Source organism: Pleurodeles waltl, chromosome 1_1 (genome assembly GCF_031143425.1).
Source record: "Pleurodeles waltl isolate 20211129_DDA chromosome 1_1, aPleWal1.hap1.20221129, whole genome shotgun sequence".
Lineage (NCBI taxonomy): Eukaryota > Metazoa > Chordata > Amphibia > Caudata > Salamandridae > Pleurodeles > Pleurodeles waltl.
Window position 1 is genome coordinate 255,262,103 of NC_090436.1, and position 27,240 is coordinate 255,289,342.

A 27,240-nucleotide genomic window follows, 5' to 3' on the forward strand; every position below is an offset into this window, starting at 1 on the left:
GGAGCGAAGAGGAACACGTCCGAACCCAATGGAGGAAAGAAAACAATCTAAGATGGAGTCGACACCCATGCGCAATGGAGCCGAAAGGGAGGAGTCCCTCGGTCTCGTGACTCGAAAAGACTTCTTCGAAGAAAAACAACTTGTAACACTCCGAGCCCAACACTAGATGGCAGGATAATGCACAGCATGTGTATCTGCAGGTACACATGCCACCGAACATATATATATATTTTTTTTTTTACCTTCTTGACAGGGGACTTAGTCCCACAGTCCTGTAATGGCTGCCAGCAACAACTTCTTATCTTGCTGGCAGCCAATCAGAGCACTTACTCCCCATGGGAGTCTGACTCCTGGGGCAGCGAAATGGCCCAAGGTAAATAAAGCTTTCTAGACAATCAGAACTACCCATTTTTAAATTGACGCAACCGACAAGAATCTTGAATGACTCTTCCGTACCAGACAGTTCAAATAAACAAATATTTTTGTCTCCTAATTTTTCTAAAGCTACTGAACGGATTTAAACCAAATTACAAACATCACAGTTTTTGCTGTAGCCCTGCCTAAGGAAGATTGGGATTTTGCGTTTGGGACCCCCTTTTTACTCTGCTCCTGCTTGACGGATCACCTCCAAACTTTCCAAGCACAAACTACCCGGGTGCTGTGTGAGAAGGTCCTGATCGCATAGTTCAGGCCTATTGTGCCTGGTCACCTGTCTGTCTACTGATGAGTAAGAACAGGCTGTGCTGGGGTACCCATAAGTGTGTCAGTTAAGGCTCCATTAAAAGGGAGTAATGGGTTTAGAGGAAGACGTCCCGAGTACAAAACATCTGGTGCCTGAGGAATGTTCTACAGGTGAGGATCTGCAGTTAGAAGAATTAATCAGAAATTATGTTTCCAGGTAGCACTGTTTGTTCATGAAAATCAACTCTCTTGAGCGTCTACAAAAACAGTATTCTCCTTTTCCTGGAGGGTTCATCGTGAGGAAAAATATGATGGCCTTACCGCACTTCTTATGTCAGAGATGTGGATAATAATAAGGCAGCACAAGTGGATTACCCCCATAAAGGGTGTTGATGGAGGTACTGGAGCTATGGAGGGATTAGAATTATCCACCACCAATGGAGCTGAATGAAGATCTTCAGAGAAAGGTTGTACGCTCTGAAGATGGGACTTTCAGGATGTGTCTCCAGCTTCTGACCAGTTTTGCAGGAAATATGTGCCCGGCCTCTTGGTGCCAAAATAGTTTCAGGAAGATACCTTACTGCACCCTTGCCCACGATGCAGAGATAGGTCCTGTGGCCAACGTCCTGCTGTGCACGCTGAAGGCCTTCACAGTGAGAAGTTTGCTACCCAAGGTGGGCTGGGCGCAGAGACTGACCAGAGGACAAGTCCTGCTTCCAATAACTAATTGCACATGACCAAAAGTCATGCGTAGCAGGGAAGATTGCTGAATATTATCAACAAATCCCAGAAATTCACTGAAAAAACACAAAGGTTAAAGTGACCTTATAGTAAGGCATGATAGTTAGATAATAGCCAATGTTTAAAAAGAAAAAAAAAAAATGAAATTCACTGGGGGAAAAAAAACAAATGTTAAAATGACGCTGTAGTCAGATGTTGAAATAACACAAATTGTAACATTTATAAAACAAACACTGAAATTAATCAGTTTAAGTTTAGTGAGCTAACTAGAACTTGCACCCCTGTAATTCATTGGTTATCGTCTCACATATGACATCACCATGATTACATCATGACATCAATGATGTCGTAAAGGGTGTTATCAGTGATGTCATTTCAGATGTCACATTGATGTTATCAATGATGTCATAGAACATGTCATGTGTGAGAAACTGGTCATAAACGGTGCATTACAAGGGGTGAATTACAGTTACTTCAGTTAACTGTAACTGTTGTCTCAATGTGTTTTAGTTTAACAATATAATGTTTTAACTGACATCTTCACCTAACTACAACATCACCTTAAACTTTTCTGCTTTTCACTGAGTTTCTAGGGTATATTTAATGTAAAGTAATATAAAATATTAAAATTCACTGAATAGAACCAAAAGTTAAAGCACCAATATGGTTTGGTATGGTTATAATATAACCATGCCTAACTAGGCCTACACCCCGCCAGGCCCTGTGCCAAACCCCACCATCTGGCAACCAGCAACCTGTCATGCACTGCCTTTGGCAGTGTGGGGTGACTGCAGCGTCTGGGACCCACCACCCCAACAAGGTTCAGGGAATCTCTACCCTGCCCTCCTGTTCCTTATTTTTATTTGTGTTTTAAGACACCGGGATAGCAAGTCAGATCGAGTGTTTGGACCTTGCGGTACTGCACTAGGCAGTACCACATCAGGCAATCAGATCACATATTTTGAACTTGGGTACAACACCACTATATATACATTACATTTTTATCTTAATTCTTCAAAAACTAGTGAGCACATTCACAGCGAATCACAAAAAGCATGCTTTCAGAATCAAAACTAAGATTTTTGCTACATTTGGTGTAATTCAGTTTAGCAGTTTTTAGAAAACTGCAGTGGTGCAAATAGCAAACCACATTACAACATTCAATGCGCAAATGTGCTATGTAGTGAAAAACGTGTTGTAACTGAACAAAAGTAAAGGCAAAATTGCTGGTCAGAATAAAAATATATGAGCTGCACTCATCACACACTTCAACTTTGAGAGAGCCAGGCACTCCCATACACAGCATGTACTGTACTGGCAGTCTGCTTTACAGCCCCAGCTCTTTTTGAACAGGAGAATGGGGTGATATACAGAGTGTATTACTTGATAACCTGGGAGAAGGCAGACTTGTTTACGACTTCAGTGACAATACCTATGATGCAGAATCAGGACTACAAATTTGTAACATTTTCTTTTGCATTATAGGATTCGGACTGATAGTCAAACTTAAAACACAGTAGCTAGTATATCTCCAATTCGAGTTTGTCAATGTAAGCAAAAAATGCTTCCCATAAGAAATGCAGTAAAGCTAAGTTGAGTTTTTGGGTCTGCTAATTAAATTATTTAAAGCAGCCGGACCCACCAATATATCAACTCAAAATCTTCACGAAAACAGCAACGCACGGGGTGAGATTTCTGGGTTGCTGCTTTACATTCTCTGCAAAAGGGACAGTCCTGACCCAGGCAACTTGTGAAATGAGCCTTGGGTCTTTGAGGTAGGTGACTGTTTGCTAACTGGTAACAACATGTAATGCATGATACAATCCATTAAGCAATAGTCTGTTTGGAGAATGCCAATCCTGTTCTTAATTTACAAAAAGATTACTTGCTTTTGTAACGACAAGTCTTTTCTAGATAAAATGTTTGGACTCATTTTAGATCTAAAGAATTTTAGTATCTCTTTGGTGAGGATGATGGATTGGAAACAAAATACAGGGAGTGACAGTTTGATTAATATGGAAGTCTGATATGATTTAAGGTAAAAAGAAAAGATGTGTCCTTAACACTACTCTACTGTAATGGCAAATTAAGTAAGGTTCAATAGCTAAAAGCCTGTGTGTCATTAACTCTTCTTGCTGATATAATTGCAACTAAGAAAGCAACTTTACAAAGGATGCTGCAATATTGCCTTGTGAATTGTCTCAATTGTCTGTGAACTATATTTAACTCCCATTGGGGAGCAGGCCTTTTAACTGGAAGTTACGTCTTTTTCAGTGTTTCCAGGAAGTCTTATTACTGAGATTGTTAAGAAAGCCCTTTAGAATGGAGCCTTTGTTATATGGCATTATGGCGGCTAGGTACACTATTATTGAAGTAAATTGAAGTTTGGTTTAAGCCAACTGCCAGATGACATTCGTCTAGCAGGAGAGAGGGTCATGACTGTTGTTAAGACACCAACCAACAAAACATTTCCTCCCCAGTGTGGAAGACAGCCTTTTTGTTTTCTTAAAATATTTCATACAGTCTGGTGGTGAATGTAACCACATACTGATGACCTGAGGAGCCAGACTGCAAAATTCAAGGATTGTATGCTGCGGTGAAGGGCACTTCCTCCCATCCTGGACAGTTGACTGTGGTTGCATGGATATTTTTTGTGGGGTTTGAGTGACAGGTGAAATAGCTTTGGAAACCATCAGTCCCTCAGCCACTCAAGAGCTTTCAGGATCACGGCTGAAGGGGAACGTTTGAATTTTATAATTACTGACTTAAAAGAGCACTGTCAATTGAATGTGGATTCCACATTCTGGAGCTTGGGCATTTTGTGTTGGTGGTAGTATTGTCCATCTGTACTAGAAGTTTGTTTGAGGTTAGAACTAGATGTAAAGCCCTGAGAGCTAGGTGAAATGCTTTGAGCTTGAGAACATTAAAATGGTATAGTTGTTTCGGAGACCACTGACCCTGAACTGTAAGGCTGCTGAGATGTGCTCCTAATCAGTGAAATAAGCATTCGCTACAACAGTCTGACTAAGAAGATCTTGGTGAAATGGGACATCTATGAGTAGTTTCTACTTTTTGAGCCTGTTGGGCTTGTAGAGTTGATCTCTGTCTTTGCAATCTCCATTGTGTTGCAACCATTGATCTTCCATGCTTTGTTGTAGTGGTGGCAACTAGGAAGAAGCATGAGGCCTTGGACCCTAGGAGAGAAGAAACCAGCCTCAATGAAGGCTTTGTGATATGTAGTTAATTGGTGGCATTTCTCAGAAACAATACACACGCTGACCTTTGAATAAAACACTTCTCCTGTGCTGGTGTTTAGAGATGCATCTAGTTAATCCAGGACTTGATCTGGAGACATGGTTGTTTTTTCGAGGTTCCCACAAAGACCTAGTTGGTCCAATAATGCCATACTGAAGTCAAAATCTTTTTGTACCTGATTTGCAGTATAAGGTTTTATTAGCCAATCGTCCAGGAATGGGTAGATGAAATTTTTTTTTTGCGGAGGTAGGATGCAACTACTGTCATCCGTTTAGAGAACTGATGACGATTTGAGGCCAAATTGTAATAGCTTGTATTGATGAACAAGTTACTTACCTTTGTTTATACTTTTTGTCGTAGAGACTATCTAACCACAGATTCCTCACCTTTTGAATATTCTCTAGGTAGCAGACTGGATCAGGAGACTTTTGAGCAGTACCTGTCCTTGCCAGTAGGTGGCTCCACATTTACACCGTTCGGCTATGGAAATGACATAGGATGCCACTGTAGGAACTACTCCTTAGAAATGCCTTAAGATGCTGTCCAGGCCCCCAGACACAGACACCCAACAGCAAATTGGCTGACTAAGTGTGGAGATTCTTAGACTTGGGATCTTATTAAAGGGAAGAGTTGAATTCACAGAAAAGGGAGGATGGGAAGGTCAGTGAGGATTATGCAATAAAAGAGTCTACTAGAAAGAGTGTTACCAAAGGGAAGTGACTTGTTCTTCTGATACAGCCTTCTAACTGCAGATTTCTCACCTTCTGAATGGATACCTGAGCAGAACTTATTTGGAGGTGGGTCTGAATTGATTCAAACAAAACAGTTATTTGGGACCGGGTGGGCGAAATGCCCCTCTCTGTAAAGCTGGTTATCCAGATATTAGTGTTTCGTTAACATATTGAGTGACAAATCACGTAATGGAAGATGTCTCGGACATGAACTCTGAATGCTAACACAGTTGAGGCTGCTTTGTGCCTGGTGAATGAGCTCAGTCCTTCCAGAGGCTGCTTTGTATCCAATACATAAACAACCTTCATGTAGAGTAGAATCCAGCAAAGATGGCCTCTTTTCTGCATGGCTTTGCCTTTATTTGCTTCGGCGATCCCCAAAAGGGATGATCATCCACTCTGTGTTATGAAAGATGTAAGATCTCAGTCCTTTATTCGGGTCCAAACAATAAAGCCTCTCCATCTCCCTAGAGGCACGAGACAGATAATAAAACACTGGAAAGTTGATATCCTGACTGACATGAAACGTTATCACAACTTTCAGCAAGAAGGATGCTTGTGTCTGCAGAACCAGTTTGTATGGGAAGATGAAGGTATTCGGCGGGTTGGCAAAGAGTAACACTGTTTTGAGGGTGTGAAACTGCAAACGACGTCATTGAAGTGGCTCAAAGGGGGTACACATCAAAAATGTGAGGACCAAGTTAAGGTCTCACTATGGCCTGATAAAGAGAAATGGAGGAAACATATACAGAAGAACTTACAAAAAAACACATCAGGTGATTTAAATAATAAAGACTGATCCGGCAACCACAAAATAGCTGAACAATACCCTTTACTTTGCCCAAAACTAAGCCTGGCCAGGAAAGAGACAAACAAACAACATAATATCAGATAACTTCACTTGGAGGGTGTCAATCTGCTGTGTGCCAAACCAAGCCACAAATCTGTCCCAACAACAGAATTACACAGTCTTTGTCAAAGGACGCCTGGTTGCCAAGATGACACCAACCACCTCCGGAGGAAGGCTGAAAGTGTTCAGCTGTTGCCACTCAATCTTAAGGCATGTAGATTGCTAAAGCCTGGGTGCAGGGCCCTGGCCTGTTGCTGCGAAAGCAGATCATCCTGAAGAGGCAGCCTGATCGTAGACAGATATTCATGCCCAGGAGCTCAGGATACCATACTCTTTATGCAAGTCAGGGGCCAATAGAATTTTTTTTTTTAGAACTCAGGGCAGGAGAGGTATTGGGAGAAAGGCATACAGGAGTTCCGAGTTCCTCCTCAGACAGAACGTGTCTCCTAGTGAGAACTGTCTTGGAAACTCCAACACACAAAACTGTTGAGATTGTGTGTGCCAGCAGTGGCAAATAGATTAAGCCAGGGTTCTCCCCACTTGTGGAAGAGACCTTGTGCCACCTGTTAGGTGTTGGCGGCTGAGTTCATCCCCCTGGCGTTCAAAGATTCTGCCAAGTGGTTCACCACCAGGAAAATACTTAGATGGACCAGCCATTTCCAGAGGGGTAGTGCCTCCTGGCAAAGTGTCAACGACCTCACCCTGCCCTGTCTGTTACAATAGCCGTAATAGCATATGCAGCGGTGCTGTCCTGCACATGGCTTCCTCTTATGGATGGAAGAAAGGCTTTCAATGCCAAGTGGAAGGCCCCTGGCTCCAGAAGGCTGACTTTAAGCTGGGATTCTGCCAGAGGCCTCTGATCTTCACTTCTCCTTGGTGACCGTCCAACTCAGAAATGACGCATCAGTCATTACTGTCAGTTCTGAGCAGGACAGGGAGAGGGGTCTAACACTGACTGAATTCTGCCACTGACTGAATTGCAGTTCAGTTACCACCACTGCAGGTCTTTGTCATTCTACTCTGAAATCTGGTCGTGATCAAATGGGTCCCCTTGCTTTTGGAACTACTGAGACTTCAGATTCCCCTTCAAAGCCCAAATATGCTTGGTCATCAGGATGCCATCAGTCCCAGCAGCCAGAGAGTCTATCTCACTGAAATCCAGGACAAAGGCTGAAAGATAGGGATCACAGATCATGTCCTGGACTCTGTTTTCCAGGAGAAAGGCACACAACCAAAGCAAGCCCACAATGGCTCAGATGAAGGGGAGGGTCTAAGAAGGAGTCAGGTGTGACTTCAGCACGCCAATAGTGAACCCCAAAGAAGACAGGAGGACTACTTGGGCAAGTCTGCCTTCAACAGCGTGTTGTAAAGATAGGGAAGACTGGGACCTATGACCTCCAAATATGTGCTGATACCACAACCATCACTTTCAATAACACAAGGAGCGAAGGTAAGGCCAAAGGGGAACACCGAAAACTTAAAATGCTCCTTGCCCACCATGAACCACACGCAGCGCTGATGTGCTTGCAGGACAGGAATTTGGAAACTGTTATCCTGCAGATCCAACGCCACCATACAGTCTCCAGGGTCGAGGGCAGACAAGACCTGGATCATATTGAGCATTATGAATTTGTCCTTTCAGAGGAAAGCGTTGGAAAGTAGCAGGAAACTTCTCAGCACAATAAATGCAAACTGATATGCCAGTGTACAATTTATTGTAAAATACACCCAGAGGGAATCCTAGAGATGCCCCCTGAAAACATACCTGACTTCCAGTGTAGGCTAACCAGTTTCTGCCAGCCTGCCACACACCAGATATGTTGCTGGCCACATGGGGAGAGTGCCTTTGTCCAGCGACGCATCCGACAGGGACCAGCGACCTCTGAAGCCTCAGAGGACTGCCCTGGACTACAGGACCAAGAAACTCCTGTGAACAGCGGCCCTGTTCAAAACCAGCTACTTCTTTGCAACAAAGAAGCAACTTTCAAAGACTGCACGTTTCCCGCCGGAAGCGTGAGACTTCACACTCTGCACCCGATGCCCCCGGCTCGACCTGCAGAAAACTAACACCTCAGGGAGGACTCCCCGGCGACTGCGAGCCTCTGAGTAACCAGAGACGACCCCCCCTGAGCCCCCACAGCTACGCCTGCAGAGAGAATCTAGAGGCTCCCCCTGACTGCGACTGCCTGTAACAAGGGACCCAATGCCTGGAACCAACACTGCACCCGCAGCTCCCAGGACCTGAGGGAACCGAACTTCAGTGCAAGAGCGACCCCCAGGCGACTCTCTGCCTAGCCCAGGTGGTGGCTGCCCCAAGGAGCCCCCCCTGTGCCTGCCTGCACAGCTGAAGTGACCCCCGGGTCCCTCATTTGTTTTCAATCTAAAACCCGACCCCTGCTTTGCTCACTGCACCCGGCCGCCCCTGTGCCGCTGAGGGTGTACTTTGTGTACCTTCTTGTGTGTCGTCCCTCCCCTCCCCCCGGTGCTCTACAAAACCCCCTGGTCTGCCCCAGAGGATGCAAGTACTTACCTGCTGGCAGACTGGAACCGGAGCATCCCTGTTCCCCATAGGCGCCTATGTGTTTTGGGCACCTCTGCACACCTGACCGGCCCTGAGCTGCTGGTGTGGTAACTTTGGGGTTGCCTTGAACCCCCAACGGTGGGCTGCCTATGCCCCAAACTTGAGACTTGTAAGTGTTTTACTTACCTTCAAAACTAACCTTTACTTACCTCCCCCAGGAACTGTTGATTTTTGCACTGTGTCCACTTTAAAAATAGCTTATTGGCATTTTTACAAAGTCTGTACATGATATTGTTTTCATTCAAAGTTCCTAAAGTATCTAAGTGAAGTACCTTCCATTTGAAGTATTAACTGTAAATCTTGAACCTATGGTTCTTAAAATAAACTAAGAAAATATATTTTTCAATATAAAAAAACCTATTGGCCTGGAGTAAGGCTTTGAGTGTGTGTTCCTCATTTATTGCCTGTGTGTGTACAACAAATGCTTAACACTACCCTCTGAAACGCCTACTGCTCGACCACACTACCACAAAATAGAGCATTAGAATTATCTACATTTGCCACTATCTTACCTCTAAGGGGAACCCTTGGACTCTGTGCACTCTATTTCTTACTTTGAAATAGTATATACAGAGCCAACTTCCTACACTCGGGTAGGAATCAACAAGCGAACCCTCCAGGGGCTGCTATTTGGCCAGTGCAAAGCGGATCTTAATGCAAAGGAAGCCCCAACTGGAAATAGTCGGCTTCTGCACTGCCCGGCCTTTCTTCGCACCCTCATAACCGACAGAGTTGATCATCCGCTCTGAACTTTTTTGTAAGATTAAAGTAGAACGTCAATGCACTTTTTGGGTCCAGGCGGTGGCGCCTCTCTTCCTTCTAAGAAGGATGTTAGGGTGCGTAAAAAGTTGGCAAGGTGATTGATTGGTCTACATGAAAGGACGTGACCACTTATGGCAAAAAGGAAGCCCCAGTGAAAGCACCACTGTCAGGATAGATGGAAAGGTAGGGGGCTTACATGAACAATGTCTGCAGCTCACTCGCCCTGCAGGCAGAGGTGATAGCCACAAGAAAGGCAGTTTTCAAAGTGAGAATCTTTTTGAGAACTCCGGGCAGAAGTTCTATGGGCAGAAAGGTGTACAGGAGGCCTGAGTTCCAATAGAGAAGAAAAGCATCTCTGAGCAATTGACGCCTTGGAATCTCCAACACGCAATACTGCTGACCTTACGTGTTCTCTGCAGAGGCAAACTGATCTAACAAAGGCTCTCCCCACTGCTTAAAGAGACCTGGCGCCACCTCCGGATGGAGATGCCATTTGAGATCAACTAAACATTGTCAGCTGAGTGTGTCCGCTCTGATCTTCAGAGAGCCCGCCATATGTTGAACCACCAGGAATATGCCCTGCTGTTCCAGCCATGTCCTGATCAACAGGGTCTCATAACAAAGGGTCCAAAACCCGACCCCACCCTGCTCGTTGCAGTACCACATGGTGGTGGTGTTGTCCGTGAGCATCTGCTTTAGTTTTTCCCTTAGGGAAGAAATGCTTTCAATGCCAGCCAGATAGCCCAGAGATCGAACAAGTTGATGTGGCGTCCGGACTCTGCCGGAGACAAAACGTCTTGACCTTCCCGAGAACTCGGTCAGAAGTTCTATGGGTAGAAAGGTATACAGGAGGCCTGGGTTCCACTAGAGAAGAAAAGCTTCTCCGAGAAATTGCCGCCTTGGAATCTCCAACACACAATACTGCTGACATTATGCGTTCTCTGTGGATGCAAACAGCTGAAATAAGTTACTTACCTGTAACTGTAGTTCTCCACTATTGGACACTTTCATAGATTCACATGCTTGAATACTTCCCCATCGTCGAGATGGGAGACCCCGGTGTAATACAGAAGCTATGCCCAATTGCATATTAAGCATTAAATGCACTAGGCCTTTAACTTAGAAACACATCACAGTCATTTTGTGTAAAAAAAAAAAAAAAAGGATGAAACTCAAAAGACAACCAATCAGATCACACCACCCTGTAGAACCCTCCTGTGAGGAGCTGACTTCCCTCAGATTTTTCCAAGCACAAGTGCTGCAATACAGATACTACTGAGGGAATAAAGGTGAGCTTCCCAGGGGAGGTGGGTAGGTCGCATGTGAATCTATGAACATAGAACTACAGTTACAGTTGAGTAACTTATTTCTTGCTCCAGTATTGGAACTTTCATAGATTCACATGCTTGAATCAGAATAATGTGCAGTGAATAACACATTTTCGACATGTTCGGCAGCAACATAGCATTCTATATGTGAAAGAGCGTGACAATATTCTCATAACTTTTCCTGCGGTCTACAGCCTGGAAGGCAGAAATGCATTACTTGTATAGAAAATGTGAGAAAATACAAAATAAGCGGATGGAGGAAGAAAATTTAGCTCACCTTCATTGGAACAGATTTCTGAGGACTGCTTGCCCAACAGCTGCATCTTGAAGCGACTCCGTGTCCAGGAAGTAGTGCTGCGTGAAAGTATGAGCTGTCCTCCATGTTGCAGCACGACAAATGTCCTGTATCGACACACCTGCGAACAGTGCACAGGATGTAGATATTGCTCTGGTGGAATGTGCGCGCACACTCGTATGCGACGGTCTACCTGCCTTCTGATGGCAGAAAACTATTGTGTCTTTAATTCATCAAGAAATAGTCGCTTCGTCACAGGGTGCCCTTTCCTAGAGGCACTGAAGGGTATGAACAGCTTGTTAGTTTTCCGAAATGACTTAGTTCTGTCCAAATAAAATTTGATGCGCCTTTTAAGATCGAGTGAATGCAAGGTCCTCTCCACAGTAGTTTGAGGGTTCGGTTAAAATGACTTCAGCACTACTGGCTCATTGATGTGAAACTCCGAAAGCACTTGAGGAATTAATTTGGGATTGGTGCGTAGAGTTACTCTATCATTTTTTAATTGCAAAAAGGGTTCCTGGATAGTGAAAGCTTGAATTTCGCTGACCCTTAGTGCCGATGTAAGGGCGAGAAGGAGAGCCACCTTCCCTGTGAGGTACTTGATGTCTGCCCTGTGAATGGGTTCAAAGGGCTCCTTCATGAGCTGGCCGAGAACGGTGTTAAGTTGCCATGCTGGAGGAGGGGCTTTCACCAGAGGAAAGGACCTGAAGAGACCTTTCAAGGATTGCTTTATTTACCTCAAAGAACACATGGACGGTTTGCCAGGGTATTCTTCTATATCGGGAAATAGCTGCCAGATGGACTCTGATGGGACGCATGGGCAAGCCCTGAATGTGCTAGCCGTAAGAAGTACGGCAACACTGTCTCTGGGGCGGAGGAGAGAGGGTGTATATTTCTGGCTTCGCGCCACAAACAAAATCGCTACCACTTTAGGCGGTACGATTTATTCGTGCTAGCTGCCCGTGCGTTAGCTAGTACCTCCCTGCAATCACTTGGTAGGTCCGAGCGGTTGAATTCGCTGAATTCAGGAGCCATGCGGATAAGCTCAGAGACTTGGGATTCGGGTGCCTTACTTGTCCCTGGTTGATGGTGAGCAGCTCCGGAATTGGTCTGATCCTGATAAGAGGACATGAAGACAGTAGAAGTAACTCTGTGTACCAAGGTTGATGTGGCCACGCTGGAGCTATCAGAATTACCTGGCAGGGTACTAACTTTATGTTCTTGATCATCCTTGGGAGGTGAGGGATCAGAGGAAAGGCGTATGCATCAATCCCTGACCATGCGATCGAAAATGCATCCCCCCCCCATGATCCCTGTTGGTGATGCCAACTTGCCTAATACTGGCATTTGGCGTTCTGGGAAGTTGGGAACAGATCCAGATTCGGTTTTCCCCACTGGCTGAATATCCCATCCAGTGTCCAGTGGTCTAACTCCCACTCGTGAGGAGAGGTTGCTAACCTGCTCAACGAATCCGTGATAGTATTCTGCAGGCCTGTGACAAGCTCCGCTGTTATGAGCACCGAGCGGTGGATACACCATTTCCAAATGGTCTGAGCTTCGAGATAGCAGGTGGGAACGGGTTCCTCCTTACTTGATGAGATAGTGCATTGTGGTGGTATTGTCCGTTCTAACAAGCACCATTGATCCTCAAATCCTCAGAAGGAAGGCTTGCAAAGCAGAATACATTGCTCTCAGCTCGAGAAGGTTGATGTGAAAGAGGTGGTGCGAGGGGGGCCATTTGTCGCTCACCTGAAGGTGCTGCAGGCATGCACCCCTTCCGGTCATCGATGACTGTGGTTACGATCATTGGAGGAATCTGTGGTAAGAAGTGCAGACCTTTTGAGATGTTTTCGGGAATTGTCCACCAATCAAGAGAAGCTATCATGAGTGGTGTTATGAGGACGGCATCCTCGAAGGATCCCCAGGCATGCTTCCATTGTTTGTCTACCTCTTCTTGAATTGGGTGCATTTGAAGCTGGCAGTGAGGTATGAGGCTTATGCCTGACGACATCATCCCTAGTAAGGACTTGTACTGACGAACTGAAAGAAATGTTTTTCTTTGGAATCGCTTCGCTAGGAGATTAACTTGTTTTGCCTGTCCAGTGTTGGCTAGGCTTTGGCCTGTTGTGTGCCCATTATAGTCCCTAGGAAGGCTAACCGAGTCCAAGGTTGGAGCAATGATTTTTCCCTGTTTAGAGCAATGACCAAGTCCTTGAAAAGGCGCAGTCTCGCATTGACTGAGCTGCGCGCTGACTGGATGTAGGGAGCTTTCACTAGCCAGTCGTCTAGATAGGGAAAAACCTGGTGCGTCTTTATTCTTAGGTAGACTGTGACTACAGCCAAACATTTGATGAATATTCGTGGTGCTGAAAGTAGCCCAAAGGGGAGAACCTTAAATTGGAAGTGTTTGCCGTTGACAACAAATCTCAAGAACTTCCTGTGTAGTGGATGAATGGGAATATGGAAGTACGTGTCTTGAAGGTCCAAAGACGCCATATAGTCTGCTCTGGTTAGATGCTGAAGGACGTCTTGCGGGGTGACCATTCAAAATGTTTACGTACTTGTTCAGCTCTCGCAAGCCTAGGATTGGCCTCCATAAGCAAGATTTGTTCCGAATGAGAAAGAAGTGGGAGTAGATACCCTTCCCTCTCTGGGAATATGGGACCTCCTCTATGGCTCCTTTGCTCACCATGGTTTCCACTTGTAAGCTGAACATACAAAGAGGTTTTTGTCGAGTCTGGGATGGAGGCATTAACGGGGGAATCTGAATGAACTCCAAGAGGTGTCCAAATTGAATTACATCCAGCACCCATTTGTCCTTGGTTATTTGTCACCAGCTCTGGATATGATGCTTTAAAATTCCATGGAAGACTGTTACGTGCAGTTTCTTTAGATTGTTGCCCCGGCTTGCTCTTGTGATCGGGCCTGGTGTAAGCCACGGGTGGCTGCCTCTGTTGATACTGTGGTCTAGAAGCCTGGAATGTGGTAGAGTAAGATGGGTACCCATAGTGCTAGAATACTCCACGAAACAAAGGTTGTCCTCTGCCCCAGGCTCCTCGAAAAGGCACCTTCCTATACTGCAGTGCCCAATGATCTGGCTGCTTCTGTGTCTGACTTTATAGTCTGAAGTGCGTCATCGATGTGCTTAACGGAGAGCACCTCTCCGTCATAGGGAAGATCCAACATTTTTGTCTGAACTTAGGGGCGAAAGTTAGTGGCTTTGAGCCAAACCCGACGCCTCAAGACAGCTGACCCAGAAAGCAGCCTAAAGCCCATGGCGGTGATATCAAGCACGCAACAAATGATCTCCGCCGAAGATCATTGTCCTTCCATAAGCACCTTTTTTGCTTCCATCTTAGAACTCTCTGAGAGTTCCTCCAAAGACTGAGACATGTCTGACCAGAGCTGCCAGTCGTATCTACCAAGTAGCGGAAGAGAATTGGCAGCCCTTACCACAATAGCAGACATTGAGGAAAAACATTTGCCAATGTTATCTAGGCGTCTCCCCTCTTTATCTGCCGGTGTGGTCAACGGTGTGGAAGGATTCCTGGAATGACTTAGGGCAGCTTGTGAGATCACAGAAACCGGTTTCGGGTGGCCTGTGAGGCAAGCAGGAGCACCAACTGTGGACTTATATTTTTTGTCCAACCTCGGTAGCAGTGCAGGAACCGTTGCAGGCTTCTGCATTATCTTCAAGCCCTGGCTCCAAACATGATCAATTATCCGGATAGCCCTGACTGATTTCCTGTGAGGGTCCTTGAAATCCTAGAGGAAACAATCCTGCTGAGTCGCAGGCATTGGGAGATCAAACCGTGTGGCTGCTCTTTCTAGCAGATTATGAAAGCCACCAATATCCTCAGGAGGAGACTCTACAACAGGTGTCTCAGGAGATGCAGATCCTGGAATAATATAGTCATCCCATTCGTCATTTATTGTATTAATCTCACCTTCCTCAGCATCCTCATCAGAAGAGGCTTGCCCCTGCACAGGTGTAGATTATGGAGAATGTTGGGGCTTAGCTGGACATACATGTTGTAGTTGTTGAAACTGCTGAGGAGTTCGTGGTATAGTAGGAAGAGTTGGCTGATGCGCAGATGAAGGCTTTGGCGGGAAACGTTCCCTATAATCCACCAACATTGCTTGTAAATCCAAAACCAATCCGGGAGGGAGACCTACCAGTCCTGGTTGTTGCTGTTCATAATAGTGTTGGTCATAGTAGGAGTCCTCATCATCTTAATAATCCTGACATTTGACTCATAACTGAGAGGGACTGCTGGCCACTCCATAAAGGCCATCTTCTTTTGAATCATCTTCATCGAACAGATGTGAAGGTAGAAGGCTCGAGACTTTACTAGGAGATGTTACTGAGGGAGTCAAATGGTACGTTTTGACTTTCTTTTGAGCAGCCTGGTCCGTCGACGAGAACAGAGGTAAGGAAGATTGTCTCTGTCTTTTTGGTGTAATCTTCGTCGCCAACGAGAGATGAGATGCTGTCGACTAATCAAGCGTCGTCGACGGTGGAAGCATCGACGGTTGAAACGTTGACGAGGCTGTCGATTGTTGGAGCATCGCTGACGATACCGTCGATGGTTGAAGCACCGTCGACGAGGCCTACGACGGTAAGCTGATCGTCGACAGTGGAAGCGTTCACAAGTGTTCTTTCGACGGAAGCGTAGACGGACAAGGTACGTCACATCGACGAAGATTACTGCAACGGCGAAGAGATGGGGCGTGCCATCAACGAGGATGACCACACTGTTGACGAAGCTTCAGTTGTTGCCACTGACAGACATTGTGATGACAGTAGATGTCAGCGTTAAGGCATGAGCTAGCGTTGATGATGATCCCATCGACAGTGCAGAGACTGGTTTTTTGAAGGTATGCTTTAACTTGAATGGTGGTGTTGAAGGCTGAGAGATCTTTCTTTTTAGATCTCAAATCTGAAGCCTTTGATTTCCCCTTCTTTGATGGGCTACATATTTTTAAGGACACCTCAGATGATTTCTTGGAAGTCTTTTTTGGTGGTTCCCCTGAAATATCTTCAGCCTGTCTCTTCACAGGTGTTTTTAAGACAGACACAGAAGAAAAGGCACTGTCCTCATCAGACACTGGACTTTCTCTGGATTTTAGTTTTTGTAGCCAAAGTAGAAGGCAACCCTCTCTGTCTTTCAGAGTTTTAGTAGAAAAGGTCCTACATACCTTGCAGTCTCTAGTCTTATGGATAGGCTATAGACAATATATGCAGTCCTTATGCTGGTCATCCACATGCAGTCTTTTCTTCATGCAGGTAGCACAGGCTCTAAAAAGCCCTTTTCTAGGTGTCTACGACATGTTTGCCAGGTTGAAACACCCACTTTTAAGAAGTTCTGAAGAGAAAAAGAAATCCAAATCTTCTCAGAAAGGATGTCTGAGAGAAAAAAAAACTGAGCAGAGCTCAGGGGAGACTCCTAAGCACAACGTGCGGTGGAAAATCTGAGGGAACTCGGCTCCTCACAGGAGGGTTCTACAGGCTGGTGGGATCTGATTGGTTGTCTTTTGAGTTCGGTCCTTTTTTACAAAATGACTGTAATGCGTTTCTAAGTTAAAGACCTAATGCATTTAATGCTTAATATGCAATTGGGCATAGCTTCTGTATTACACCGGGGACTCCCATCTCGACGACGGGGAAGGATTCAAGCATGTGAATCTATGAAAGTTCCAATACTGGAGTAACTAACAAAGGCTCTCCCTACTGCTTAAAGAGACTTGCGCCACCTCCGGATGGAGATGCCATTTGTGATCAACTAAACATTGTCGGCTGAGTGTGTCTGCTCTGATCGTCAGAGAGCCCCGCCTTATGTTGAACCACCAGGGATATGCCCTGGTGTTCCAGCCAAGGACAGATGAACTCGGCCTCATAACAAATGGTCAAAACCCCACCCATCGTGCTCGTTGCAGTACCACATGGTGGTGGTGTTGTCTGTGCTCATCTGCTCTAATTTTCGCCTGAGGGAAGAAATGCTTTCAATGTCAGCAAGATAGCCCGGAGATCCAACAAGGTGATGTGGAGTCCGGACTCTGCTGGAGACACAATGTCTTGATCGACATAATGTCTTGATCTCCACCTCTCCCAGATGGCCACCCCCATCCCAGAAGCGACACATCTGTCACTACTGTCAGATCTGGTTGGGGAAGGGAGAGGGATCTGACTCTGATGCAATCAAGGCTTGTTAACCACAACTGCAGATCCCGCACAGTTCCCTCCAAGATCAGGCCCATGTCGGAGCGATTTCCCCGATGCTGTGCCCACTGGAGCTTCAGGTCCCACTGCAGAGCCCACATATGCCATCTGGCATGTGTCACTAGCGCGATGCAGGAGGCCATGAGGCCCAGCAGCCTCAGAGTCAGACCACTGGCTCCCTGATATACGAGGTCGGTGGATCCCATATCCCCACCCACACAGAAGCTGGGCAGCATGCGCCGCAGAGTGACTGGACAGAAACGGATGCGAGCGGGCTCCTCTTCCGTAGCCACGAAACAGGCAAAGGGCAGACAGAGGGGGACAAGGTGCCACCATGATGTCCAAGGGCCAGGCCGTTGCACGAGAATCCTTGAACCGTTTAAACACTGAGTCTGCCTTGTCTCAAAAGAGACAGTGCCATCAAACGGCATGTCCATCAGATTGGCTTGAACATCCCCCGAAAAGCCAGACGTCCTCCACCAGGTGTGGCGCCTCAGGACCACTGTCGACAAAACTACTCTGCCCAGTGAGTTGGTCATGTCCAGCGAGCCCTGGCCTCCTCTGGGGCTAGTGGAAGCACTTGCGCAACCACATCCCACAGCGTGTGGGAAGAACAGCCCATAATGCATGTGGTGTTCACGGACTGCAATGCAAGTCTGTTGGAAGAAAACACCATCTTCCCAAATGTATCCAGCCTTTCAGATTCTCTATTTGGGGGTGCGGAAGGAAGCTCACATTGGAAAGTGGAGGCTAGAATAAGAAAGCTCTCAGGGGTGGGCTGTTGCGTCAGAAAACTAGGGTTGCAAAACTTGGGTCGCCCAGAGCAGGGCAATGGTGGAGGGTAATTGTCATCTCCACAGAAGCCCCTATGCTGGCTTTGGATCACGTACCAAGTAGGACATCTGTAAGGTCTTCATTAAACAGGAGCAGGGGGTTGGAGGATGAAACTCCATGTTAAAGCACCTCTGTCAGGAGGTTAGTTCTAACTGCCATCTAAGGCAGCTCAAGGTCCAGGGCCTCTACTGCTCGTCACACCATCATTGAACATGAAGCTCCCTCCTTCATAGTCACAGTAGGGGGAGAAAGCATGCGAGTATCTGGAGAAGAATCCAGTCTGCTGGCTTCACCCAAGTTGTTACGCCAGTCCATAGGTGTTTGTTCTTCCTGGAGATGGTATTCTAAAGGGTCCAGGGACCCCTCCCATTCCTCACCATAACCTACCCTTTAAAAAGGGGCTCAGAATCTGACATAGGAGGCAAGGCTCCTGCTGTGGCCGGAGTGTGTTGTATGACGCCTATTCAGCTCTGTGTCAGTCCGCAATGAGAATGGGGATGGCTCCGTCCGTGGGCAGCGCAGGGAGCGTAGACGCCAGGACCAGGGTTGGGGAAGGTTGTATGGCATGACTGACGCCAGTCGTGATCCGCACTAGGATCCATGGGTGCTTTTCTGTGCTGCCGGCGGGGAACCTGAAGGTGTCTTTCGAAGTCCAGAGGGCCCAAAGGCACTCCAGTGGAGTCGGGCTACCCAAAAATGAGGTGTTTGGCCTTATAAAATTCACAAAGTTGGGCAGGGGTCCCTTTGGCTCCCATAAACTCAGGGAGGCACTGAACCAGCCTAGACACAGGTTCCTCAGAATGAGGCGTAGAGCGCCAACGCTCCTTCATTGGTCAACGAAAGAGGAGATGTTATAGAATGCTTCGACTCCTTGCTCTTTTTGTGCCTCGACTTAACAAATCGTATCAAGGACTTGGGAGTGGAAAGACAACAATGGAGGACTCTGCGACCACTCCCGGACCTTCCTCTTGACTGGGACCTTGACTTGGGTGGAGTTGAGGTTTGGGCCACCATCAGCTTCAGGGAACGCTCTCTCAAAGCCCTCGGATGCATGGCTCGACACTCTGAGAACGACTGTGTCATGGTCACGCTCCACACACCAAAGACACACGAGATGCGGATCAGTCGCGAATATCGTCCTATGACAGGATCTGCAGGGCTTGAACCAGGTCTTCCTTGATGACATCAGAGTCGCACCAAGAGTTAAACAACTCGAAAAAACTTCAACAAAAAGTTGAGAGAAAAACAATCAACAATTGACTCGGGGTAGCTCTCTTTGGATTAGCGCTCGCTGGGGCAGAAAGAAAATAAATTATGTCAGTGTGCCGAGATGGGGCTATTGGATAGGACCCGCAATGTCATATCCGGCACAGACGATGGACGCAGAGTCAATAGACTCCACCTAGCGGCATGTAGGGGTACTGCTCAATGAGACTGACGCCCGAGGGAAATCCTAAGGTAAAGAATCTGCAACTAGATGTCTCCATCAGATACAGGCTGCTGATACACAGTGAGGACAAAGGGGACAAATCTGGCAGATTACTAAAAATGGAAACTACTTCATCTATCAATAGGTCTGTCAGGGATAGAGATGAGTTATTAGCACACATTCAAGCAATGCGCAGCTTTACTGGAGGGATTTTGAGGGACTGTGTCCTCCCCCCAACTCACAGGTGACCATGGACTTAACTGAGAAAGCGATACCCATGACAGAATTTAATATGACCATCTAGAGTCTAAACTGGCATACAACACCTATGGCCATACACTTTTAGAAGAACCGCTGACAATGATTAAGACGGCAGATGACTTGAGATGTCTGCCTTCATTGTTGAAAGCTAGGACAGTCCTAATACTTAAACTTAACAAAAATACATGAGATGTTAAAAATAAAAGAACATATTCTATGTTTAATGTTGACTACTAGGTGTTGGGTAAAACTTCAGTCTCGAGACTCCAAAAGGTAAATCAAGCACTTATGAACATATTTCAATGTTCCTTTGTGCCAAACAGAAATACAACACATAATCTGAGAAGACTTGCTATGGTAGACACCTCTTGTACTAATGAAAGATATGCGCCGTCATAATAGCAGACAAACTATTCAATACCACTTAAAGGTCATGTTTATGATAGGTGTTAAGAATGATGAACTATGATTTCTCTGCTAAGTACAATTAGGGAAAACAAAACCTCTGGCATGGGTGTGCACTTTTCATACAAAATCTGACCTACAGGACAGGTCATGCTCAACAGGCAAGGATGCCCATTATCACCTTTATTATTTCCTCTGTCTATAGAACTACTAGCCAACAAATGAAGCCAAACTTTGATAGGGCAGGAATTACAGAGAGGACTTACGGATCATATTAACTAAATGTATTGAGATTATGCACTGGTGAGTGTAGAGACACGATAACCACAGCTCCCTTTGTGCTGGGAGTGATGTAACAACTTGTTGAGATTTGTGGGTTCTGGAGCTTTTCAATAATTAGGAATATGAGTTACAAATAATGTAGAGTAAAGCCAACAATTAAATATAGACATTGAAATTGAGAACTCAAAGAAATCAGTTGATTTCTGGATTATGCTGCCACTCTCATCAGTGGTTCAGTTCTGGCCAAAAAAAATAGCCTTGCACAGATGAACACACATATTAACAGAGCTGCATGTGCAGGCTGTCAAATAACTATTTTCGAAACAGACAAGTAGCTAATTTAACTGTTGTGTGGAGGTAAGAGTAATGTTTGATATAATGAGAATGGGTCGCGACGGTATGGGTCAGGTGATTCCGGATATAGAGAGATAATACCTAGTTGTGTAGATGCAGTATACTGTAGGGTAATTTGAAGGCAATGAGAATAAAGACAAGAGCCTGAAGGCAGGCTTTCATTCCAAGGTGGTTCTAAGGCAGGTATTGTTTCAAGGAACACCAGTAGGGAATAGTAGAGTGACTGGCACTCTTAGTGGCCATGCAATGGCAACAATAAAAAATGAAGATTACATTAGAGGGCCTATTCGCTGCAGATGCACCACTATGGGTACTAGCAAGATTTAAGAAGGCAGCTACAGACCAGATTGTCTGCAGATTGTAAAAAATACAAGTGTATAGAAACTTTTTAGGGAGAATAAAAAGGAATACTTAATAAACATTCACACTGAAAACATGCAAGGAGGTCTGGCCTCTTGCAGAGGGTTTGACGGAGGACCTAACATAACCCAGACTGTGCAAGGCCCAAGGACGCATGGCGTACTAATTTGGGTGCCCCCACGAAGTCTAGTGCAAAACGTGGTGTGTAACCATAAGCAGCAGTTGTTGATCGATGGAGAGGACTGAATGCAGAACCTTGCCTCTGACTGTGCATTGCAGGTGTTGCTTTAATACAAGACTGATGTAGATTCACATCAAAATTAACTGAATAAACTGTTAAATGAAGCTGAAGGTGCCCTGCTATCACCAGCAAAATGCGACCTGTTATGTTATGCAGATTTGTAGAGTGCAATATCTCCTGGGAGAGTATCCTGGCGCTGAGCAGGTGTGAGTCCAGCCAAGTATTAGGTCCAGTGGGACTACTCGAAAAGCCAGGTATTCAGCTTCTTGCAGAATTCAAACAGTAAGGAGGAGGCTCTTATGTGTAGTGCCAGGTTGTTCCACTGTTTAGGAGATATTTAGGAGAAGGCTCGACTCCAAGATCTCTTTTTCTTTATTCATATGATGTATGCAATAGGAGTCCAGACGAGCTGAGGTGTGTGGAAAATTGGTCAAAGCAGATGAGATTGTTGGGGTATGCTGGGCCAGTGTTATGTAGCGCATTGAAAATGTGGGTGAGGAGTTTGAATTATGCTTCTCTGTGTATTGGGAACAAGTGGAGCATTCTGATGTCATGTAGGCGTTGGATAAGAGTGGGGTAGGATACCCTGCCTAATGCTGCAGAGAGGTACAGGAGGATGAGGGCTTTTGGTGTTTACACCGTTCAGAGTCATGCGGATGTTATCCGTGGTGGCAATGAAGGCAGTTTACGTGCTGTGGTTGGATCTGTAATCAGACTTAGTGGTGTCTGAGTACAACTTAATAAACAACAACACTTCTCCAAACAAGGAAATTTAACTGTTTTTGTGTTGTTTCTCACATTGTTTGTTAGGCTGTGTGCTGCGTCTAGTACACACATTATGGTTTTCATGGTGAGGATGCAAGTTATGGTTTGTGAAGCTAACCATAAGCTAATTTCAAGGATGTTTTTTGTTTTTTTCTCCAGACCACAACTACACTTCAGCTGTGGTTTTTAACTGAATTATAGACTTTTTAAAACATACTTTATAGCAGTGGTTCTCAATTTATGACTTCTGTGGATCCCCACTTTATCATTACTGGAGCTCGGGGACCCCCACTGAATCATTACCGAAATCTGGGACCCCCTACCCACTGAGTTCTAACTGGAACGCGGGGACCTCAGCCTAAATATTGTCAATGATTTGAAATGTAAACAATCCACAAAAATACAAAAACGAGCATTCATCAAACACATACACAAATGATAAAATTGTATTTAATTTTCAAACAAATATAAATAACAAAATAATCTTAATAGGAAGGTTGGAGCTTTTCTAAATTCAATTGAAGCCACACATTGCCCATACTATATTCTGCCTGATGCACCTGCACTGCTCCCATGATTCAATCTGAGGATACTAATTTAATTTTTAGACTCCAGTTTCAGATTCCTTGACATTGACAGTACATTTAAAAATTTTCAATTGTACTTTTAGACACCTTATTTATGTTCACTTTATTAATCTGTTATTATGTAATTTTCTAAGCAGTCACGGACCCCGTGAGGAGGCTTTGCAGACCCCCAGGGGTCCCTGGACCACAGGTTAGGAACCACTGTTTTATAGTGTTGTGAGCAGCAGCAGAAACCTTAACTGCCTTTTAACAAAAAAAAAATTTTGATGAGTACACACAGACGGTCTGGGGATCAAAATTACAAGTTTATACTTTGCGTCCTTTTGAAAGGTTAGGTTTAATATCAGTTTATATCCCCGTGACGGAAGCCTGTTTTCTGATGACAGTCATTGATCTTAAGCAGTCAATAACGGTATTGTGAGTGAAGCAGAAGAACGAGTTGTCAAGAATGTCACTTGGAACTCCATTACATCTTCTGCATGGCTCCCAAATTCTCTTCATCTGTTTAGATCAACAGCACAGGCGTAATAGTGTCATTGCCAACATTTCAAACAGTTCCACATCCTGTGCTGCAGATTAAAAATAACTGTTATCCTGTCCTGCCAACCACCTCCCTTGGGTTATCTCAGCCCATGGCCAAATATGTCTTCCTGCCTCCTTCCACTATCAATATAGTGTCCCCGTCCAGATCAAATACATACAATACATGGTATCCGACTAAATACAAGTACAGAGACAATTAATTTCAGTTTACAGGGGCCACACCACACTAGGGCCTATAACGAATATGTGTCAAACTTGAGTATTTCTTTAGAAAAGTATTCTTTTTTATCAAGTCACATCTTAAAATGTTTATTTGCATGGATTTGATTAGATATATTAAAACCTAGCAGTTCTGATACAATTTCTAATCAAAACAGTGTACTCCAGAATTTCTATTTTTGTAGTCAGAGTCAAGGACTCAGCACAAGCTAGTGAAAATTAATCTATATTGCATACCCATGCCGGAACATAATTGGACAAATACAGTGAATAATGCCATTTATGTGTCATGTTGTTAAGCCAGGAGAATATTTACCAGCATGTGACTCGACCAAATGCTACAGAAACTTTTAAAAAATCAGCTTAAAATATTAGCTAAAGACACAAAATGCCTTTGGAGGACAAATGGAAAAATAGAACCATAAACAAACAATGTGTTTGTTACTCCACTGCTTTAATTTATAAAATACACACACAAGTGGGGACCCAGAGGAGGGGGAGTCGGTCTAGCACGAATGAGACCCAGTTAAAGGCGTGGTGCGCTGTGTTGGGGGAGTGCGTGTGTGAATTTGCGTGATTTTATGCAGTGCTGGAAGTCGAAAAGGCACAGTTTGCTGGATTGGGTGCCCGGCTCAGCCCCTCTACCAGAATACCGGATTGCTGCAGATTAGTCCTCAGCCCGACCGGGGGGTGATTATATGGGACTTAATTGTATGGATGTCCAGTAACCAGCAGTTGTTATTGTTTGTATGGTTTGTTCTTTAAAATGTTTATATCATCTGCCCTCTCTACACTGACATTTGAGCTGCAAATCATGTAATGGGAGTACTGGTGCAATGATTGGTGTTGTCTTGTGATGCACTCACTAAATGGCTCTTAGCTGCTTCCTATCCACTCAGACCACAGCTGCAAGTCATGTTAGTACCAGTGGGGTAATCCGGATAAAAGTGTGATGTGGAGCCCAATTTGTAGATGGTTTAGAGGACGAGCCAAGCATCTGAACTAACATTAGTCATGTCACCTGATCTGTTGCACTGACTTGTCATTTTCCAGCCGTGTGGTTATTCAGTTGAAGCGAAGCTACACAAGACAATATGTTTAAATGTCAGTGGTTTATAACTAAGTTGTATTGTTGTGATAAAATGCCAATAAACAGATTTGTGGAAAAAAAAAGAAATGAAAAGGAAATCAACTATACATTTTACATCTCACCTGCTGCAGTTTGCATCTAACACAACATTTTCCATTCTTTGAATTATTTCGTCCATATTAGTTTTCCCTTTTTCTTTCCAAGTGTCTTCCAAAACTGATCCAGTCAACTAAAAATATAAGAATTCAGCAGATAAGCAAAGACAAGTAGATGTTTGTTTACTGGTTGGGCTAACTCCATCAAGCCCATCCTACAGATTTACGAACATTTTATATCAACGCAACCCTTAAAACTAACCCCTCTGATGGTAGCTGGGAGAAAGAAAAATACTTAAAAGGTACTTTTACATGAGTATAAATTGCTAACTTTGCTATCTTTTATAGATTCACAAGCTTGAGTATTATGCCGGCAAGCACCAGATCTCTTGGTGGTCAATTTTAACACAATTATCTATGTACAGTGAGGTAACAGTGAAAACAACGATAGGCAGCGGATTCACCTCATTAGGCCCCACAAAATATGGTTAATGACGCTATCAACTCAAACTCTTCATAGAGGATGAGCTGATCAAATTTACACATCCAATACATATTCATTAAGTATAAAAATTTGATGACTGGGGAAGTGGGCAGGTTGCACTGAATCTAAAAAAGATAGCACGTAAGTAACTTTCTTGTCCAAAATTTGATCAGATTCGCAGGCTTTAAGAGTAACTACCTAGCAGTAACCGTGAAATACACATGATAAAGAGGCAGATAAAGAGGCAGTAATTGAGCTTACATTAGTTAAAAAGGGTGCAAAATGCATCTCAACTAACTGCTGTGTCCAATGTCTTCTGGCAGCTGAGCAAATAATGCTTCAAAGTTGTGAGTTAAAAACAAATAGGCAGCACAGCATAGCTGTGACTGCTATGTCTGATGGAGTGAGCTTGTATGTTGCTTCTGAGCTGTCTGATGGACTTCCTATAGCAGAATTCTATTATTGTGAAATTCAATGGACTATAACCCTGCCTTGATAAGGCACAGCTTTTGTTAGTATTGCCATCGGATGTAGAAATCACCTTGGTCTCCAAAAGTCTTTGTCCTAGCCGCGAAATGACCGTTTTCAATGACCACACTTACATAGTACATTTGTGAATTGGTCCGAGTGGACTTCTCATTAGTGCCTGCAGGAAGGTACTTAATCACCAGTCAGGTAATTGCTTGGCTACCGGTGGCTAAGTGCAGGTTACAACTATTCATAATTCCTAACTCTGGTGGAAAAAGAAATGAAGGAGTTGTAATGTAGCTGAAGATTGTGGACAGGTGAACACAGATGGAAGACCATTTAAATACAGACTGTCGCAGATGTAGAAGGTAAGGAAAGATATTGTGAGGATGCATGGTTAAAGGTTCCAGATTGTGAGCTGCCTCCCATATACACAACCTTTCCTATTCAAAGAGTATATCTTTTTTAACACGCTCTCATCACCATTAGGTTATTTCGACAGTCAGGTTGGATGTTAAGGGATCTAATTCCAGGTCTATAGCAGCCATGTAGTCAAGTGGAGAGATCAGACATTCTGTTGCAGAACCTGAATGTGCTTGCTGGTTGGCAAGAAAGGTTCCACGGACAGCTCCCACAGGTCTGTGTATCATAACTGATTGGCCGAAACTTGGGTTTTCAGGATTCTTTTCTTTAGTTTTTGTAGACCTCTCAGGATGAGGGGGGTTGCGTGAAAGGCACACACAAATCCCAGACCAGGAAATCATAAAGGCTTTCCCTTGAGTCCGTGGAAAGTACCACCTGCTTAGATAAAGTGGGAATTTAGCATTGTCTGGAGTAGTGAACAGGTGAAGAGGGTACACCTCATCTGTTGGAGATTAGCTGCCCTTCATTCATGTTGAACTCCCACTCACGGTAGTCCCAACTGCACCAACTCAAGGTATTCTCCCTGGCATTTCGTAGGTTTGCGACATCCTCCACTGTCAGCTCGATGATGTGGAGAAGAACCCAATGCCAAAGATTGTGTCTTTCCTGTGACAGAACGTGTGAATTTGGTCTAACTAACCTCTTCAATTAATAAAGGGTTGCCATGTTGTCTGCCCTTATGGAAACTCACTGGTTGGCAAACTGGAGTAGCAAAGCTTTCAGGACCAATCTCACCTTCCTCAACTCCAAGATCCTGGCGTGAAGATGCATTTCTGTCTACCAAAACCCATAGGTAAAAAGATTTTTAAAAAAGGATCTGAAGTGACAGAGGAACAAATCAATTGTCAGGTGGTATGGGGGATCAGCAAGGAAGTTTCCAACCTGGAAAAATGTTGGCAGATCAGCCACCAGGCAAGTGCTTGGTTTGCTTTGAAAGTCAAAGAAATGTCATCCCA

General features: G+C 44.7%; 1 protein-coding gene across 2 annotated transcripts in view; it reads right to left on the reverse strand.

Annotated features, from left to right (window-relative positions):
• PAIP1 (poly(A) binding protein interacting protein 1) overlaps positions 1-27,240 on the reverse strand; it is a 456,675-nt gene that overhangs the window by 166,969 nt on the left and 262,466 nt on the right. For both annotated transcript variants that reach the window (XM_069221533.1, XM_069221535.1), the window contains exon 7: positions 24,937-25,043. In XM_069221533.1, the coding sequence (XP_069077634.1) occupies positions 24,937-25,043 (107 nt within the window). The remainder of the gene's footprint in view (positions 1-24,936; positions 25,044-27,240) is intronic.